Source organism: Chionomys nivalis, chromosome 1, assembly GCF_950005125.1.
Source record: "Chionomys nivalis chromosome 1, mChiNiv1.1, whole genome shotgun sequence".
NCBI classification, from domain to species: domain Eukaryota; kingdom Metazoa; phylum Chordata; class Mammalia; order Rodentia; family Cricetidae; genus Chionomys; species Chionomys nivalis.
Window position 1 is genome coordinate 104043463 of NC_080086.1, and position 17650 is coordinate 104061112.

At 45.9% G+C, this 17650-nt stretch overlaps 1 protein-coding gene across 5 annotated transcripts in view; it reads left to right on the forward strand.

Moving 5' to 3' along the window:
• Window positions 1-17650, forward strand: part of Mboat2 (membrane bound O-acyltransferase domain containing 2) — a 131487-nt gene that overhangs the window by 86671 nt on the left and 27166 nt on the right. For 2 of the 5 annotated variants that reach the window (XM_057780842.1, XM_057780860.1), the window contains 2 exons: window positions 2787-2882; window positions 14227-14282. In XM_057780842.1, the coding sequence (XP_057636825.1) occupies window positions 2787-2882; window positions 14227-14282 (152 nt within the window). Of the gene's footprint in view, window positions 1-2786; window positions 2883-11685; window positions 11740-14226; window positions 14283-17650 lie in introns of those variants that run through there. The other 3 variants (XM_057780851.1, XM_057780878.1, XM_057780868.1) reach the window with 2 other exon arrangements.

Sequence of the window (17650 nt, forward strand, 5' to 3'; positions counted from 1 at the left end):
GAGCCATCTCAGAAGAGAGCTATTGTTTTGGCTCACTAAACTTCATTCATCTTGCCCCTGGTTTAACATGCCAGTGTTATCATAAACAGTTGGACAGTGAGTCTTTTTAAACTGTCCCTTGTTTGAGTAATCCTTTGATCTATTTTTGAAACAATGCTACATTCTAAATCCTTGCAGCACATTCTTTTATGTGTTAGAACGGGGCAGAGCTTCTCTGGCACGTGTTTATTTAGTTAGCTAGAAGCCCCTGAAGATCAGCTGGTTCACCCCCACCAAAGGCATTGTTAGGATTATGATTGGAATTATGATGCTAAACTTAGAAATTAATTTAACAGGAACAGAATTTACTGTTACCGAGTCTTCTAAACTATAAGTAGAGTGAGGCTGTCCAACGCATGGTCCTCTTCTTTCCCACCCCACGCTTCCTGATTGTTCTTCCCTTATGAGTTACTACTATCTCAGGACTGACAAGAGCCTGCATGTGTGCGTGTGTGTGTACGTACACATTGTATGTGCATATATGTGTGCAAAAGCACACATTGTGCATGTGGAAGTAAAAGATCAGTATCTTGACTTCCTTCTCTACATCATTATCTGTGTGTCCATGTCCATGTGTGTGTGTTATATGATAGGGAGTCATACCATAGTACATATGTGGAAATCAGAGGACACTGTTATGGAGCTGGTTTTCCTACCCCCTTTACGTGGATTCTAGAGACCTCATGCCAAGTGCTTTTACCTCCTGAGCCATCTAGTTGGCCCCCAACGCCTAATTTTTTTTGAGACATAGTTTCTCACAGTCTGGAGCTTTCTAATTCAGCTACCCTGGTTGGCCACTGAGCTCCAAAGCTCCTCTTGTCCTGACTCCCCCTGTGCTGGGGTTACAGGCTTGTACCACTATGCTGGGCTTTCTCATGTGTTCTGGGGACTGATCTTAGGTCTGTCTGCTGGTATGGCAAGTAGTCCTCCCCAGCCTCGTGTTCAGACATTTTAATGCTGAGGAAACATCATTTTTTTACCCCTCAGCTTGCTAAGAGTTTTTTGCTTTATTGATTTTTTTTCCTCCTCCTTTACAGAAGTCATACTGAGCCTAGGACCTCATGCATGCTAGCAAGCATGTGCCCTACCACCAAGCTGTGCATGTCCCTGGCACTTTTACTTTATTTTACAACGGTATCTTATCCCATTGTCAAAGCTGGTGTGGAGTTTACTGTGTAGTATGAGGCAGGCCTCTGAACTTGAAGTCTTCAGGCTTCAGCCAAGTGCTGCCACCAGGCTTGGCTGAAGTTTTGGCAAATGCCCGTGTATCTTTTTGACTCATCATTGTGATGATTAATACTGCTAGCCTTCCTATATAAACTCCTACTTTAAGTTACAAAATACACTGACATTGATTGAAATAACGTTATTAAATAAATATTCGATTTAGTATGCTCTCCTTTTTTCTTTCTTTGAGACAGGGTCTCTCTGTTTAATGTAGATCAATCTGGACTTGAACTCATAGAGACTCACCTGCTTCCGCTCCTGAGTGCTGGCATTAAATGTGCACATCACCACACCCAGCTGGTTTTTTTCTTTCTCCCAGATTTTCTTTTTCAGAGCTTTAAAGAAGTCATTCATAAAGCCACCTGAATCATGTACGTGAGAAACTTAAGATTTAGTTTAGTCAAATAGATAGTGTTTGCCCCCTTTGATTGCTTCTGTATTGAATACTTAGAAAACCCTCCAGTTTGAGAGCTACTTTTGAATATTTAGCCATAATTCCCACTTGGTATGGTTTCGTATTTGACTATTTAATCCATCTAGAATGGTCTTCGCATGAGGAAGGCCTAGCTTCCTCTGCCCTTCCTGACTTGTTGACTAATGACGTGTTTATGCCCTGAGAATTTGAACTGCAGCCCTTGTCTTATATGAACTTACATTCTCTAGGATGTGGTTTTTGGATTTCTTCTGTTCTTTTTCCATGGATACATAAGATCATTTTCCATACTGTGTAATACCATCTTGAGCACCTTGAGTTTGGGGTAGTCACTAACTGGTTGTGCTGGTAAAGTCTCTAGCTGGTTCTGGGTGAGCACCCCCGATTCACTCTAAAGGGTATGAACTTAGGCTACTGAGGGCACATTTTAAAACATCAAATAAAACTGCTGGAAAGCATTTGCCAGAGGTCAGCCTCTCAGAACCCATGTGTGTGGGGGGTGGCGTGGTGGTAGCTTGCCTACAGCGTCAGTCTCTGAAGGCAGGGGTCCCCAGGCCAAGCTGGCTCTTGACTAGTCATCCTGGTGAGGTCTGGATCTGACTGAGCGACTGTACCTCAGTGAAGAAAGTGGGAAGATGATCAAGGATGGTTCCCAGCACTGACCTCCGGTCTCCGTAATCACACAAACACATGCACGTGTTCACCTACGTGCAGACCCATGCACACACATATGAAGAGATGGGGGAAATCTAGTGAAGAATTGTGTAAGGTCTATGGGAGCAATAACAGATCAATTAAAAAAGCTGTCACCAGTAATCATGTCTTCCAATGCTTCTGTTCATGGCTTTCACATATGTAATCTTATGTGTGGCTGTCTTTCAAAATAAAATTGAACGGCAGCAGTGGTCAGTTTCATCAACCATCCACATGTTAGGAGAGAGTTTTCATAATCTGTTAGATCAAGGTATTTGTAGGGTGGACTTAATACTATTTAATTGTGGAGCCATGTGAATCAGTGAGTTTCTGTACAATGTGTCCTTTGACGGAATGAACGTTTCCACTAATCCGGCTTATTTTTGTTTTACAGATGTTGTTTTGTGTTTGCTTTGGGATACCTCACAGTGTGTCAGATTACTAGAGTCTATATCTTTGATTATGGACAATATTCTGCTGATTTTTCAGGGTAAGATGAAAATTTGATTCAGTGACCTCTTCTATCTGTTCTACCAGAGTGCTTGAAAAGTACAGACTGCAGTGTCACTTAGCGCCTCCAACGGGGGCTGTTGAACGTGTGTAATACCGTGGATGTCACAGAGATCCTGTGCTTCTCAATTGCCTTGTAAACCTTCTAAACATAGAGCAGTTAGTCTCTTCATGTGGCGTTTTTGGTATTCAAAGTGGCCTCTAATTCTAATAGGAATTTCCTTCCGCAAGCATTTATAAGCATTGAAAGGCAGCTGCCCCCACCCCCCCTCCCCATCTGGAGAAATGGCCCAGAGGTTAAGAACGCCGACTGTTCTTCCAGAGGACCTGGGTTCAATTCCCAGAACCCACATGGCAGCTTACAACTGTCTGTAACTCCAGTTCCAGGGGATCTGACACTCTCACACAGACATAAATGCAGGCAAAACACCAATGCACATAAAAAGAAATAAATTTAAAAAAAAAGATAGTCAGCCCCTCCAAGCTATATTCTTGCTACTTAGCTTTCTCCCTCCCTCCCTCCCTCCCTCCCTCCCTCCCTCCCTCCCTCCCTCCCTCCCACCACAGAGTAGTGGAAATGACTTCTGGCTTTTGTTTCTCCAGAGGGGATTATTTCCTTCTTGGCACTGGACAGGTTTCATTCTCTTGTAAGGAGACTGAGACTGAGGGAGTGTTAGGAGAGAAACACAGCCTCTCACCCTGAGCTAACCAGCTCCTGTCTTTGTAAAGAAGCTTGTCCTGCCATGTGAGGCCCAGGTGGGTCGCAGAAGACTTCACAGTTGACATCAGTGCCTCTTGGCTTTCTCCATTGTCCAAGAAAGGGTGTATCTTCTTCAGTCTTTAACCTCTGGGCAGTATCAAAATGAATAAAATGTCCAATTTAATGATAAGCAAATTAGAAAAAAAATCATATCTCTGTAGAAAAAATTAACAATAGAAATTGACTAAATTATTTGAGAAAAAATTACAAGGGAGAATTTTAGAGGATAAAGTATCTTTTTCTTCCCAATAAGAGTAAAGTATATTTAAAAAAAAAAAGGGGGGGGGGCTCAGAGGAAAGCAAGTTGTGTCCCAAAATAAGAAAACCAAGCCAAAACAGATGACATATACTTTTAAAAAAAGAAGAGGAAAAGAAAGATATGGCATCAGATTAAGAAGTGAGTCAAGTGGGATTGAAATCCACACCTGGAATGGGAGGGTAACAGACAGACCAGCCACCCATTTTTTGTTGTTGTTTTTGTTTGTTTGTTCCTTTCTTTCTTTCTTTTTTTTTTTTTCTGAGGCAAGGTTTCTCTGTAGCTTTGGGGCCTGTCCTGGAACTAGCTCTTGTAGACCAGGTTAACTTTGAACTCACAGAGATCTGTCTGCCTCTGCCTCCCAAGTGCTGGGATTAAAGGCGTGCACCACCACTGCCCAGCTAGCCACCATCTTTAACAACAGATATTCTTAAAGAAAAGTTGCAGGGCAGAATCAGCACTCACTTGGCCCCCTGTGAGTAGAGGGAAGTGTGGGCCTGGTCACATGTTGTCATGGCGGGATGAAGTTGGGAGCTAGTTGTAAAACTAACAGATTATGTAGAAAGCAGACCCCTGCTAGAATAGCCACCCAAAGCTAAACATGTCATCTAGTGACTTTTCACCCCGAGCTACGGAGCCCCAGGATCCAGGCTGTGTGTGCGGTCCCAGGGGTGTCAAGCAGTGGGGACCCTGGATCCTCCAGTCTTGTTCTACTCACACCTGCTATGGGTTTCTCTGGTCTATATTTATATTCACTCGAGATAACGTTTCTCAGGTTTTTTTTTTAAACACTCGCACTTAAGCATAACCAAACTGAATTGATTCTATCACCGTGCACGTTGGCACTGCGACACTGTGGGACTCAGCTTCCCGGGTCCCTCACAGTTCTCCTTCAGTTTGATCTTAGCCATTATCTTTTTCCTCTCCATCATCTGCTGCTCTCCAGCCTCTTCTTTAACGTCTTTCTCTGCTAGCCACACAGAGGGCCTTGTCAGAACAAGTGTGTCATCACAGTAGATTAACGTGAAGGTTCAATCTCACGGTACAGCTCTCTGAGGAGGCGGCCTTTGTGCCATGTTCCTTTTGGCACCACCTCCTACTGGAGCTCTGGAACCTTCTGATTTGGTTGTGTGTGGGGATTAGTGATCCAGATCAGAGAGAGCTCATGGCTTTTAGTCCATTAGCCAAACTACTACATGGTCCCACAAGCTAGAGAACAGTTTCTAGGAAGAACTTAATGATTCTTTTTTTCAAAGTTATTTATGAGGTGACTTTAGCAGTATTTTGTTGAAATTTATAATTTTTAATTATTCTGATATAATTTAAATGTTTATAGGGGAAGAAAAAACAGTATAGCATTTTAAAGATAAGACTACCTGTTTATAATAATCCCAGTGTTAACCTTTGGGAGGACTCCTTTGACTATTATTGGTGAGTTGATAGAGATTAGGTGCAGAATTGAACGAACTGAAGCAAGCTGTCCTGGCACAACTGTGCCAAAGAAGTTGATCTTTTAAAGTGGCCATAAGAGAAAAAGAGCCAGCTGTTGGGCAGTGCTCCCCATTCAGGAGGTGGGGGTCCTCAGGTGTAGGACATCTAGGTGTAAGCAGATTTTTCTTTAGGCCTCCAGCTCACAAAAAAAGATGTGGATTCTTCTTACTAATTATAAAAGCTCAGCCAATAGCTTAGGCTTGTTTCTAACTGACTCTTATAACTTAAATTAGCCCATATTTTTATTGATCTGTGTTCTACCATGTTTTTTTTTTTTCCTCTATCCTATTTTGTGTTCAACTCATTCCATGACTGTTTGGCTTCTCCTGGTGACTCTGCCTTCTTCCCAGTGTCCTCTCTGCCCCCAAATCCTGCCTTGCTATTGGCCGTTCAGCTTTTTATTAAACCACTCCCAGTGAAATAACTTGACACAGTGTCAGGGATTATTGTATAACAGAAAGGGACAGAGAAGTCCGTCCCGTGAGGTAGATTAGGACAAGTGTCATTTTTCTTCAAAGTGTCGATGTCTAGATAGAGCACAGGAATGGAGGCCCGGGACCTTGCTGAGGAATTGTGCAAATCTCCTGAATGAGACAAATTTACTTGCTTGAGGCATGGGAGAACTGAGATACATAGAGAGATGGGGGAGGGGAGAGGGAGAGAGAGAAGGGATTAGGGGAATGAAGAGAGAAAGGCAGGGGAGAGAGAGAGAGAAAGAGGGGTAAGGGAGAGAGAGGGGAGTAAGGGAGAGAGAGAAAGGGGGCGAGGAAGAGAGAGAGTGAGAGAGAGACTGAGTCTGTCTGAGAGAGAGAGAGACAGAGACAGAGAGAGAGAGAGAGAGAGAGAGAGAGAGAGAGAGAGAGTCTGTTCCTGTATAATGTTAGGATCAGGATTTCTTTAGATAAAGACTGTCTTTTCACTAGAAGTTTCTAGTTGCAGAAAAGTTAGAAAGTCTCTGAAGTTGTGAGGTCTCACCTCAGCTATAAAAAGATGATACAAGAAAAACACAAAATGATTAGTCTTCCTATCAGAAATAACTTTTAAAATGTAACAGGAAAAAAAGAAGATCCTGTTTCAAAAGCAACTGTGAAGTATCTAGGAATCTGTCTAAGAAGAAATGGGCTGGGCCCTGTGAAGACAGCATAAAACTTTACTCAGGGGTACAAGCTTGAGAAACAGCCTGCTTGTATAGAGATAGTGTTGTAAGCAAGAAGTTGGAATGCACGCAGTTGGAATAACAAAAGTTATGTTTTATAGTTGGTATAACAAAAGTTATGTTTTATAGTTGATATAACAAAAGTTATGTTTTATAGTTGATATAACAAAAGTTATGTTTTATAGTTGCTATAACAAAAGTTGTATTCATAGTTGATATTACGAAAGTTGTATTTTATAGTTGATATAACAAAAGTTATATTTTGTCATGCTTAACGTCATCACCCAAAGTTCACACTCTGAGTTCCTAACTATGTCCTGAGCCTGTGTCTCCCCAAGGCTGCTCACCTGTGCTGCTCAGTTTAGCTGAAGGTCAGGTCCAGTCTTTAACAGTCGTCTCTGTTCCAAAGGTCAGGGTCCTGGGAGACTCTCCTGAGGGCAGGTCAAGGCGGAGGTCTCTCCAGATGTGCAGAGCAGAGCATTGCTCCTGGCCTCTGTTTATGGACTGTCCAGTGGGCATCATGGGGTCTAGGACCATGTCTGGTTATCTTGAGCAAGTGATGTCACTGGGTTCTGGTTGTCGGGTGCAGCCTTGGGTGTAAGAGGCTTCCTAAGCTGTTTTCACATGTCTAAAAGGCCTTTTTAGTTAAAAAAAAAAAAAAAAAAAAAAAAAAAGTTCTGAAATGCTTGTTACAGATAGGATAGTCAAATCCAGTAATTCTTCTCAAGGTTCATGCAGTATTTGCCTTAATCTGAGCATGGTGGACCAAGTTTGTAATCCCAATGACCTAGGAGACAGAGGCGGGGGGGGGGGGTCACAGATTTGAGGCCAGCATGGTCTACACAGCAGGTTACAGGCCAGCTAGAATACAGTGAGACCTTAAGAAGCCAACTCACAATGAAACAAAGTCAAAAGAATATCTGCTCAAGGGTAGTGACCATCATACACAAACAGCAAGGAACTGGGATAGAGACTAGAAATAATACAGAGCAGTGCCGCTTGGCAAGATGGCTTGGAGGATAAAGGTGCTTGCTGTCAAGGCTGAAGGCCTGAGCTTGATTCTCAGGACCCCAGGGTAGAACAAGAGGGCGTCTCCTGGGAGTTGCCCTCTCATGTGACTCCCATACCCTCACCCTAAAGATATAAATAAAAGGTCATGTGCAGAATAGCTATGGTGGGATCATAACTCAGGGGAGACATCCTGGCTCCTTTCTTCAAGTCACTGGACTAGACACTTGTGGTGTAGCGAATACAATAAGCCCTTTGCCTCTTGTGACTAAATAAATGGCAGGGAGCAAGAGCTGCGTACTCACTGGAATTGGATCTGTCTTGCCAAGGAATCGCTCGGGGTGTCCACCGCAAGGCAAACACAGAAGGGTTCATGTAGAGTAATTCCCATTCAAATCAAGGCTGTGTCTTACAGCTAGGCATATAATATCAGCTGCTCAATGGGCATGGCCTGCCAGCTGGCCTGTATCTCCCTCCCCCCCCTTGGCTGTGGAGGCCTACTGAGCATGCGTGATGCATTTGGTAGGGGTTTTTGTAGGAGCCAGTTCTTAAAGCAAAGGCAGAGATGGACATAGCATAAAAGCTGCAGGTGTGGTTGTCGTTTCTGTCTCTCTATCCTGAGTAGCCTTATTTGAGTCCAGAGTCTAATTTTAGACATGTTTTTATGTTCTGCGAAATGAGTCATGAAGGCCGCTAGCTGTTCTTTATAATCCTCCCCACACAGTGCCCGGTAACTGTGCGTAAATAGGGCGACATGAAATAGTCCACCACCCGAGACTTTGCACCTTCCCGTTCTGGTGGTTTTTTCCTGTGGGAGTGTCTCCCGGCCCTTGACCTACATTTGACTACAGGAAGCATCCTGTCTCACTGCTAATGCCGGTCATGTCACCACAGGAGCTGTGGGGACTCAGTTGTCCTGAGTGCTGCGGCTGATTGAGTTGATTCTCATGATCAAACATGGCAGAAAGACCTATTTACCTTGGGTCTGCAAAGCCAGCCCAGGCTGCTCTGGCCAGCCCAGGCTCCTCAGCAATTTCTTCCTCAGTGCCCCCTCCTCCACGCAGCTCTCTGCTTTCAACCATCTCTGCTTGTTCAAACCCCAGATGAAATGATTGGGGCACTTCTCCTCACTCTGTGTACCCAAATATCACTCATTAGTGCATCTGCCGTAACTCCCGTTTATCTTTATCCACGGGAGCTGTGTCCCAAGCCACAGGGGACGCCGCAAGCCACAGGCAGTAGTAATCCTGTTTGTACGGTTTGTCTACACACCACAGAAAGAACTAGTTTCCCTTTGGCATAGCTGAACGATGGCACTTACACCTCAGGGCTCTTGTCAAGGGCTTCTCAAGCACAGACGCTGGGGGCTGTGATAGTTGATCTGAAGGCGGAGACAGCTGCTGGAGGGGTGATGGGCGGCAGTGGATGCCACAGGGTGGGCTGGAGAAAGAGTGATTTGTGGTCGTGCTAGGACAGAGGGGCACCCACAAGATGTCTTCATGCTATGCACAGCGACATAAAATGTACAACATGGGAGTGTTTCCAAAGATCTCTATTTTATATGTTCAGACTATGGTTGACTATAGACAATGGGAACTGTGGAAGGTAAACGGCGTGTGAGTGTGTGTGTGTGTGTGTGTGTGTGTGTGTGTGTGTGAGTGTGTGAGACCACTGTGTATGTGCAGTTGTATGTCTCTTAGTCTTCAGAAACAGCACTTAACGTTTGATTCTTGTGTCCTTTCGACATCTCATGCTTGAAGCGGTCCCAGAGATTTTGTAGGTGAGGCTGTGACGGTGTGACGGTGAGAGAGGTTTGGTTTTTGGTAGAATGTACCATGTCTCCGGTGCTGTGTAAAATATTAGTGATGTTACATCACTTAATCTACACAGGGTCTTTGTCCTCCCCACTTTGTAGTCAGTCACTGCTCCCCCTTCTACTGCGGTCAACGGCAGTCAGGATTTATGAGTTTAAATTTTTTATCACCTTTTGTTAGTGTGTGCGTGTGCACGTGCGTGTCTGGTGTGTGTATACGTGTGCATGCGCGTGTCGAAGAGTACAGATTGCAGGAGTCAGTTCTTGCCTTCTTCCATGTGGGACCTGGGGGATTGAACTCAACGTAATTAGGCTTGGTGGCAGGCACCTTTACTCACTGAGCCAGTTTACTGGCCCTGTTTGTGAGCTTTGGTCCATATATCCAGCTGCTTTGTTCCCCACATCCCTACCCATTGTCCAGTCAGTGTCTTGCATAAAACACACTCAACATGAATGACTCAGCCTCTCACCTGTTGTTCCTGTGTCCCTTTCCCAGCAGCCCCAACTCTCTAGTTAGTTACCCTTGTCAGAAACCTCGGTGGTATCAGACCTTAAATCTTGCCTCAAATACACCAAATTGCCACTGGCTTTAGAACGCACATAGGATTCACTGCAGTCTGCCTGTGCTGGCCCTGGTCTGAGCCACGTCTCTCCTCCCCACATCACCTGCTTTCTCGTCCCCACTTCCGTACTTGACGGTCTTTACTCGACCTACTCAGAGTCCAAAGTGTTCCACAGAAAATCAAGTCAGCTCTTGACCACAAACGGTCCAGTCCTTCTGTCTGTTAGGTCAAAGCCATAGTCCTTGAAGAAGCCTGCCTTCTGCCCTGTCCTGTCCTGCCTTCTGACCTTGTTCTGTCCTCTGAATGTCCTTACCCTAGGCCATCGTTCGGTTGTCATTGCCATTCAGATGTCACCTTGGGGTGTTTGTTAGCTCTCATCTGTACCCCTCTCCATTTTCCTGTGCAGCACTTGGCTGATTGTGATCTGTTCGTCTCTCTCCAGTAAGTCCCGAGACAGCAAGGATGCATTGTTCATTGTGTCTCCAGCGGGGTCAAAGCTTGGACCTAGAACAAGGCTTGGTGCTTTGTAGATGCCCATTAGGTGCTATCTTTCCGAGCGAGACAATCCGTAAATCATTAGGTGACTCAGACCCTGCGTGCCTTAACTGGGCTCACATCCCACAGGCATTTGGTGTTGAGCAGGGGGGACTTGTCTGGTCTCCATGGGTCTTGTTTGCGTAAAGGTGATTTGAGTGCAGGGACATAGTGGCTTGTCTCGGTTGTTAGTAAGGGCCTGGTAGCAAGTGGGTGCTTGTAGTTGCTGGGACAATAATAGACGAGCATCGTTTGAGTTCAGCCATAGCCACTTTCGAGATAATGAGACCGTGCTGAACGTGCATGTTTATTTTAAGCCTGCCTTCTCTACTAGCGTCAGCTATAGTTGAGAATTACTTCAGGATAAAACCAAATTATTCTGTTCTCATTCTTTGTAGAGAAATAGATACTTATAAAATTTCTCATCCTTTTTTTTTAATCAGAAAGTCTAGAGGTTTTGTTTTTTGGTTTTGGTTTTGTGTTTTTATGCCTTCGTTCAGCGGCTGGAGAGATGGCGCAGAGGCTAAGAGCACTTGCTGTCCTTGTAGAGGACCCAGGTTCAGTTCCTAGTATCTTAACATGGTAGCACACTGCCATCTTTAACTCCAGTTCCAGGGATCTTACGCCCCCTTCTGGACACCACACACATATATTCATGCAGACAAATGCTCATACATATAAGACTTATTATATTAAAGAACGTCTTCTACCTTATAAAAAGTCTTTTTTTTTAAAAAAAAAAATCCCTTAGTTCAGAGGAGTATCTTTGTGTAGCCAAAACTGTCCCGTCAATTACGTATTTACTTGAGTAGTGGCGGTCTGTTTTCCTCCCTTCTGGCAGTCTTCACGCCAACACAGTGATTTATCACTTAGAAGATAGAAGAGGTTCCATCCAGGCCCTGAACCCTCCCTTGGCACACTAGGGCTGCTTCCCTGTCTGTTCCAGGATAGACAGGTTCTTTACCCACCGCCTGGCAGGCTAAGTCAGATTCTGGGAAACGAGGAGGGATTAGGTAATTGGGGAATACCCTTTGCTACAAAACCAACAGTTAAAAACTGTCACTACTTGCTGCTCAAAATATGCGCTGTGGAGGGAAACCAGCATCTCCTCTCTTATACAGTGTTGCGCTGCTTTCTCCAATGGTGTTTTCTCTGTAAGACAGGCTCTGCCTGGAGAGGGTGTAGGTTTTGTCTTCTCCATTCCATGCTTCCACTCCCGTCATCCCTCTGGTCTCCCAGCTGCACGCATCTCCGTGGTGAGTTTGCCCACCTCTGCCCCTCTCCAGATTCCTACTCTCTCTGAGCCGTTCATCCCTTCTGGCATTTCTGGCAAGCCCTCTTTAGAATCTTCATCCTCAACACCCTCCTCTGCAGTCTGTACCCATACCTTCTGTCTGCAGTCCTCTGTTCCCTGTGCTCCTGGGAGCAGGGTGAGCCAGAGGCAGTGGACTGCCACGCATGGGGTGGATGGTCACCAGTGGTACTGGGGGGAAGTCGGGGTTCTCTCTTTGGGGGTCTTTATCTTGTTAATAAAAGAATTTAGATACAATCTGAGAGGGACACTCGGGGATGGTTTTATTGTGTATTATGGTTTGAGAGAAAAGCAGCAGGATGCGTGCTCTGGGCAGAGGTTCAGCCAGCCTGTGTCTGAACGAACAGAGAGGAGATGTTTAACAGGAGCTGCCCCGTGGAAGGACAGCAAAGCTGTCTCTGCAGAGTGGCTCCGGGAAGAATGGCTCGAATAGGGCAGGGGCGGGCAGCATTTGGATCTGGCATCTGCTCCTCACCTTCTTCCCTTCTTTGCTAAGATATGTAACCCTTGGAATCGGCTGTGCACCTAAGCCTGGTTCAGCCTCCCAGACCAGGACGTGGTTCTGCGAGGTTCAGAATCCTTGCACCGCATGGAGAAGAAGTTCCATGAAGGCTGCACATGCTCAGTGGGTACTATAAGGACATCATAGTCGCAAACACATACTGCATCTCTCAGACGTATTATATATGATACCTGTGGCTGAATATGCCACTGTATTGGTATTATAGAAACTTAGCTTATTTTATCAATTTGTTTTAGGTACATGTGCATGGGGATTCGAGTTTAGAACTGAATGGCATTTTCTAATTCCCTATGAGGAGAATCAGGCAGGTTGAGAACAATGAATGTCCCCCCCACACACACACCCCCAAGGAGATGTAAATCTCAGGGCATTTGTATAATCCTCAAGGACTTGAAGGAAGCCCTGTATGCAGAGCAACCTGGGGGATTAGGCCGGCTGAGCAATGATTTCCTAGGTAACCTTAAGAATTGGCTTTTAAGAGAGCCAAGAGACCCCTTTCCCTCTCAAGCACAGGGAATCGGAGAGCAACCCTCATCTGACCTTTCCCCTTGGAGCCTGAGCTCTCCAGGGCACAGCCGTGGCTCTGCATCCAGAGTGAGCTGTGAAAAGCCAAGCCTTGTGCCCCTGTGTGCTCGCACTGGGAGGCAGTGCATCTGCTGGGAGAGTGTGGAACCTCCCTGCCTGATCCCGAGCCTTTACCCCTCAAGACCAGCTGGCCCTGGTCGCCCCGTGAGGGTGATTTCGTGGGGTCCTTTGGGAGGCTTTGAGAAGACAATGCGGTGAGAGTCCTAGCTCTCTCTCTGCCTCTCGGCAAATGAACTTCTGAGTTCACTGTCATTTTAGAAAGTTAAACGACCATCTGAAAGTTGGTGCTGTGAAGGGTGGGCTGTGATGTAGGGGTGGGGTGTAACACAGTGAGGGGTGGTGTAACACAGTGATGGTTGGGGTGTAATGCAGGGAGCTGGAGGGCTGTAATGTAGGAGTGAGGTGTGCCGCAGGGTGGGCTGTAATGCAGGGAGAGATAGGGTGTAATGCAGTGAGCTGGAGGGCTGTAATGTAGGAGTGAGGTGTGCCGCAGGGTGGGCTGTAATGCAGGGAGAGATAGGGTGTAATGCAGTGAGCTGGAGGGCTGTAATGCAGGGAGAGATAGATAGGGTGTAATGCAGTGAGCTGGTGGGCTGTAATGTGGGAGTGAGGTGTACCGCAGGGTGGGCTGTAATGCGGTACAGTTTTTATTTGGCTGATTTGCTTTTCCTCTACAAGTTAGCCTTTCAGCTAGAATTCTCACAAGACGCAGGAGAAACACTGCTATTTCTTGTAATATGTATAAGGCAATTTCTCTTTTCTTTAGCAGACAGTAGGCTTCTGGGTTCTGGGTGGCTGGCATTAGCGTGCCCTGCTTTCAGCATAAAGATGGCATCCTGCCCCTTTCTTCTTGTCTCCCTCTTGCTGTTTGGCTCCGCTCCTCTTACCCTTCTCATCCAAACTCCTTTAGCTTTTGCTCATCTCCCCCTTTCTCAGGCATCCTCTGTTCTCTTTGATGTTCGGCCTTGGGCAGCAGGCCCAGGGGATGCTGGGGGAGGCACTTCGGCACAACCTGGCCATATCTGGAGGCCTTGCACTTCTGCATAAGTTGGAGGCTGCCTCACAGAAGATTGTTTTCAGGCATAGGGCCCTCTTTTTACTCGCTTTTAAAGTCACAGAGAAAGAAAACCATGATTTCTCTCTTGCACTTTTTGAAGACAGGAAATCCCAGAGTTGTTAGCTCTTAAACCACCCCCCACGAGTTTTTGATACGATAGAAACTTGAGGTTTTATTGTCATGTAATCAGGGTCGAGCCTGTTTCCTATGTCGTGCATGTTGTTGTGACATCCTCCGTGTAAAATATCTGCTTCTGTCTCTCACAGCCCGATGATGATCATCACGCAGAAGATCACTAGTCTGGCTTTCGAGATTCATGACGGTAAGAGTCTGCAAGTCAGTTCTTCATCACTGCAAGGAACCCCACTTGAATAATCTTTGGTGTGAGATATTACCCTGAAGGAAAGGAAAGGGAAAGACAGTGTTGTTTAAGGTTATTAAGTTGTGCTTCATCCCCAGTTCCATGTTTTCTCTTGATATTTAATTCAATTCTATGATAAAAAGCGAAAATAGTCATATGACCCATATAATGAATCTTTGGTTTCAGTCAAGTTTGATTCCTAATTTTATTTGTTTTACATTTATATTGAAGTTTGTATGTTTCTCCAATTCTATCACTTGTGTTTACACCCATATACACATAATGTTTTCAGACTTTTAATACACATATGTACCCATTTTATATGTTTAATAAGTGGATATGGGAAATGTGAGCAATCGAGACTCCTTGGGGTATTGACCGGGTTCCTCAGAACAAGGAGGGACAGCTCTCTCTGAACAGAGTTGTCTGTCTGTCCCTGCACATGTATCCCCCTAATCCTGTACTCCCCCTCCCCCAGCCCAGTCCCCACTTGTGGGCAGGGCACAGCCTTGATAGTTCTGGGGTAAGGGCCCGGGAGGAGCTGTCCTCCTCTCCCCTTTTACTTCTGACAAGCAAAGTTGCCACTGGTTCGTTGTCTGGGGACATGAACAGAAGGGACAGATTTCCTTCACGGTCACTGGTCCATGTTTAATCCCCCGTGTATTCGGTCGCAGCTCTCTTTTCTGCCCTTCTGGAGCAGAGCCCCTCTTCCTGGCCATGTGCCTCTGGAGGCGGCGCATGTGCATGGGGTGGCTGAGGAGACCCACACTTCACGTCTTCTGCTCCCGCTTTGGGTTTCTCATCTCCATGTTCGTAGCCAGGCCCACACTGGAGGGCCTTTTTGTGTGCATGGCAGTCCATGGATGCGTCCTGTAGTCCTTGTGTTCTGAACAGGGATGTGGACAGAAGTTCTCAGACCCTGGTCCTTGAGTCCTGAAGTGGATGCTGTGGATGTGGTAGATCAGAGCACCCAGTTGTCTTTAGGTGCTGAGACCCATTTGTCACGGTCCTGCCTGGGGTGAGGATGGAGGAACATGTCTAGAAGCCCCTGCTAGCAATGTATGTTAAACTCGGAACTAAAAGGACAGACAGCAGGGCCCTATTTTGTTATCTGGTCTTTGGAATAGATTTAGCAAGCAGGTTCTGATTAGCCTTGCCAGCTTCTCATGGAATTCTTCCTGGGAACTGGAGCATCCCATCCTACCAGACATCCTCCTGCAGAGCAGCTACCCTCTACCTTATGCTTCAGGGCTGGACCAGCTTTTCCAGTCTCCTGTTTCCTCAGTGACTCTCACAGGAGAGGACCTGCTTGTGTGGACTGAGAACTCTAAACACATCCTCGCATGGCCTCAGCATGCAGTGTTGCCTGGCTACCGTTTGTTCTGATGAAGATTCTAAACAGTGAAGAACAGAAGTACTTGGAGTGAGGTTTAGAAGAAGCCAGGAACATGCTTCCCACAGCAGTGTCAGAGACAGCACTGCCTATCTCCAGCTGCAAGGATGGGAACACCTGTGATGTATCTTCTACCAGGAAATTCCTTAGACCTAAGACCCAGAGTGCTTGTCGGAAGCGAGGCAAGCTGACACCAGTGCCTAGCAGTTGAAATTCCTGGTGGGAAAGCGGATGTTGGGAGTAAACCGTGTTGGCACAAACAGTTGTGGCATAAGGAACGTTCGCCTCGGTGTAGGTACTGTGTGCCTGCCAAGCTCCAGGCACCAGCAATGGGCCATGCTAGCAGGCAGGACCTGCTGAGGAAGGGCAACAGCTGCCGTCCGTGTGAACTCCGGGCAGTGGGTCTGGACCTCTCCCGTGGCTGGGTTTTCAGCTGCCAGTCCAGTGGTTGTATTCATCCCACCAGCTTCAGGAGGCGGATGTTTTATCTCGGATAACTTCTAGGCGTGGTGTTGAGACATCTTCCTCCCCTAACAGAATGCAGCCTGCTCCCCTGTTGTTCTAGTTTTAAGTTCTGTATGAGAGACCCATGAGGAGTCAGTGCTGAAGGTTGGCACAGCCTGGTACTGTGTTGGTTATGACTACGGATATGTGCCCTGGCAGACAGGGAAAGGGTGGGGTTTTTTTTTTTGTTGTTGTTGTTTGTTTGTTTTGTTTTGTTGATACAGCCTAGCTGGGTGCTTGTACTTAGTAAGGAAATATAAGAGTCTGATTTCTATCTTAGGCTGAACTATAGTCATTTGTATTTTTTTTTTAATTTATGGTTTTTTAAGACATGGTTTCTCTGTGGAACAGCCCTGACTGTCCTGAAACTCACTCTGTAGACCAGGCTGGCCTCAGAATCAGAGATCCATCTGCCTCTGCCTCCCAAATGCTAGGATTAAAGGCGTGCACCATCCCTGCCCAACATATTAATTTGTCTTAGCTTCAAACATGATATCTTAATTTAATGTTTTAGAAGATCTTCTATTTCTGAGTACTCAAAGTTTGAGCCTTTCTCTGAGGAGAAAGGCTGGGCTTGTATACATAGACAAAATTATTCTATAAATATGCTTTGCTTTAAGTTACATGTTTATTTTCCTTGGTTGTTTTGCATTTTGAAATGATAATAGCCTCCTGGGTCAGCATAGCAGGGTTCTCTGGCAGAGAAGCCCCACACTATACTAAACACTTAGAAATGCTGCAGAAGGCTTAGAAAGGGGCCAGGGAGACAGCTCACTGGGTGAAAGCATGGGGACCCGAGTTCAAATCCCTGGAGGCCACCAAAAACTTGGCATGGCCGCATACCCCTGTAGTTCCAGTGATGGTGGTGCTGGAGACAGAAGGATCCTTGGGCCTTGCTGGATGGCCAGTCTAGCCAAAATGATATGTCGGTTCACTTAGAGACCTGTCTCAAAAAAAAAATACTATGGAGAACAATGGGAGAGGACACTGGACATTGAATTCTGGCCTGTCATGCATGATTGAGCGTTTTTACACACAGAAATACTGAATGAAGCACAGCAAAAAAGCCGGGTAGTGGTGGTGCACACCTTTAATCCCAATACTCAGGAGGAAGAGGCAGGCAGATCTCTAAACTCAAGGCCAGCCTAGTTAGTCTACAGAGCAAATTCCAGGACAGCCAGGACTACACAGAGAAACCTTGTCTCTAAAAAAATTAAAAAACAAAACAAACAACAGAAAACAAACACAACAAAAAGATGACTGCTTACCTGCTCTCTTCCTGGTGGGAGGCAGGGAGGAAGAGGAGGTTCTCAAGAGAACACTGATGGCCTCATTTCCTTAGGTAGCCCCCAAGGGTCGTCTGTCTCCTGTGGGGAAGAAAGCCTTGAGAGTGGTAGGAGGTCCTCCGGGGTTCCCCTCGCGTTCTCCTTTT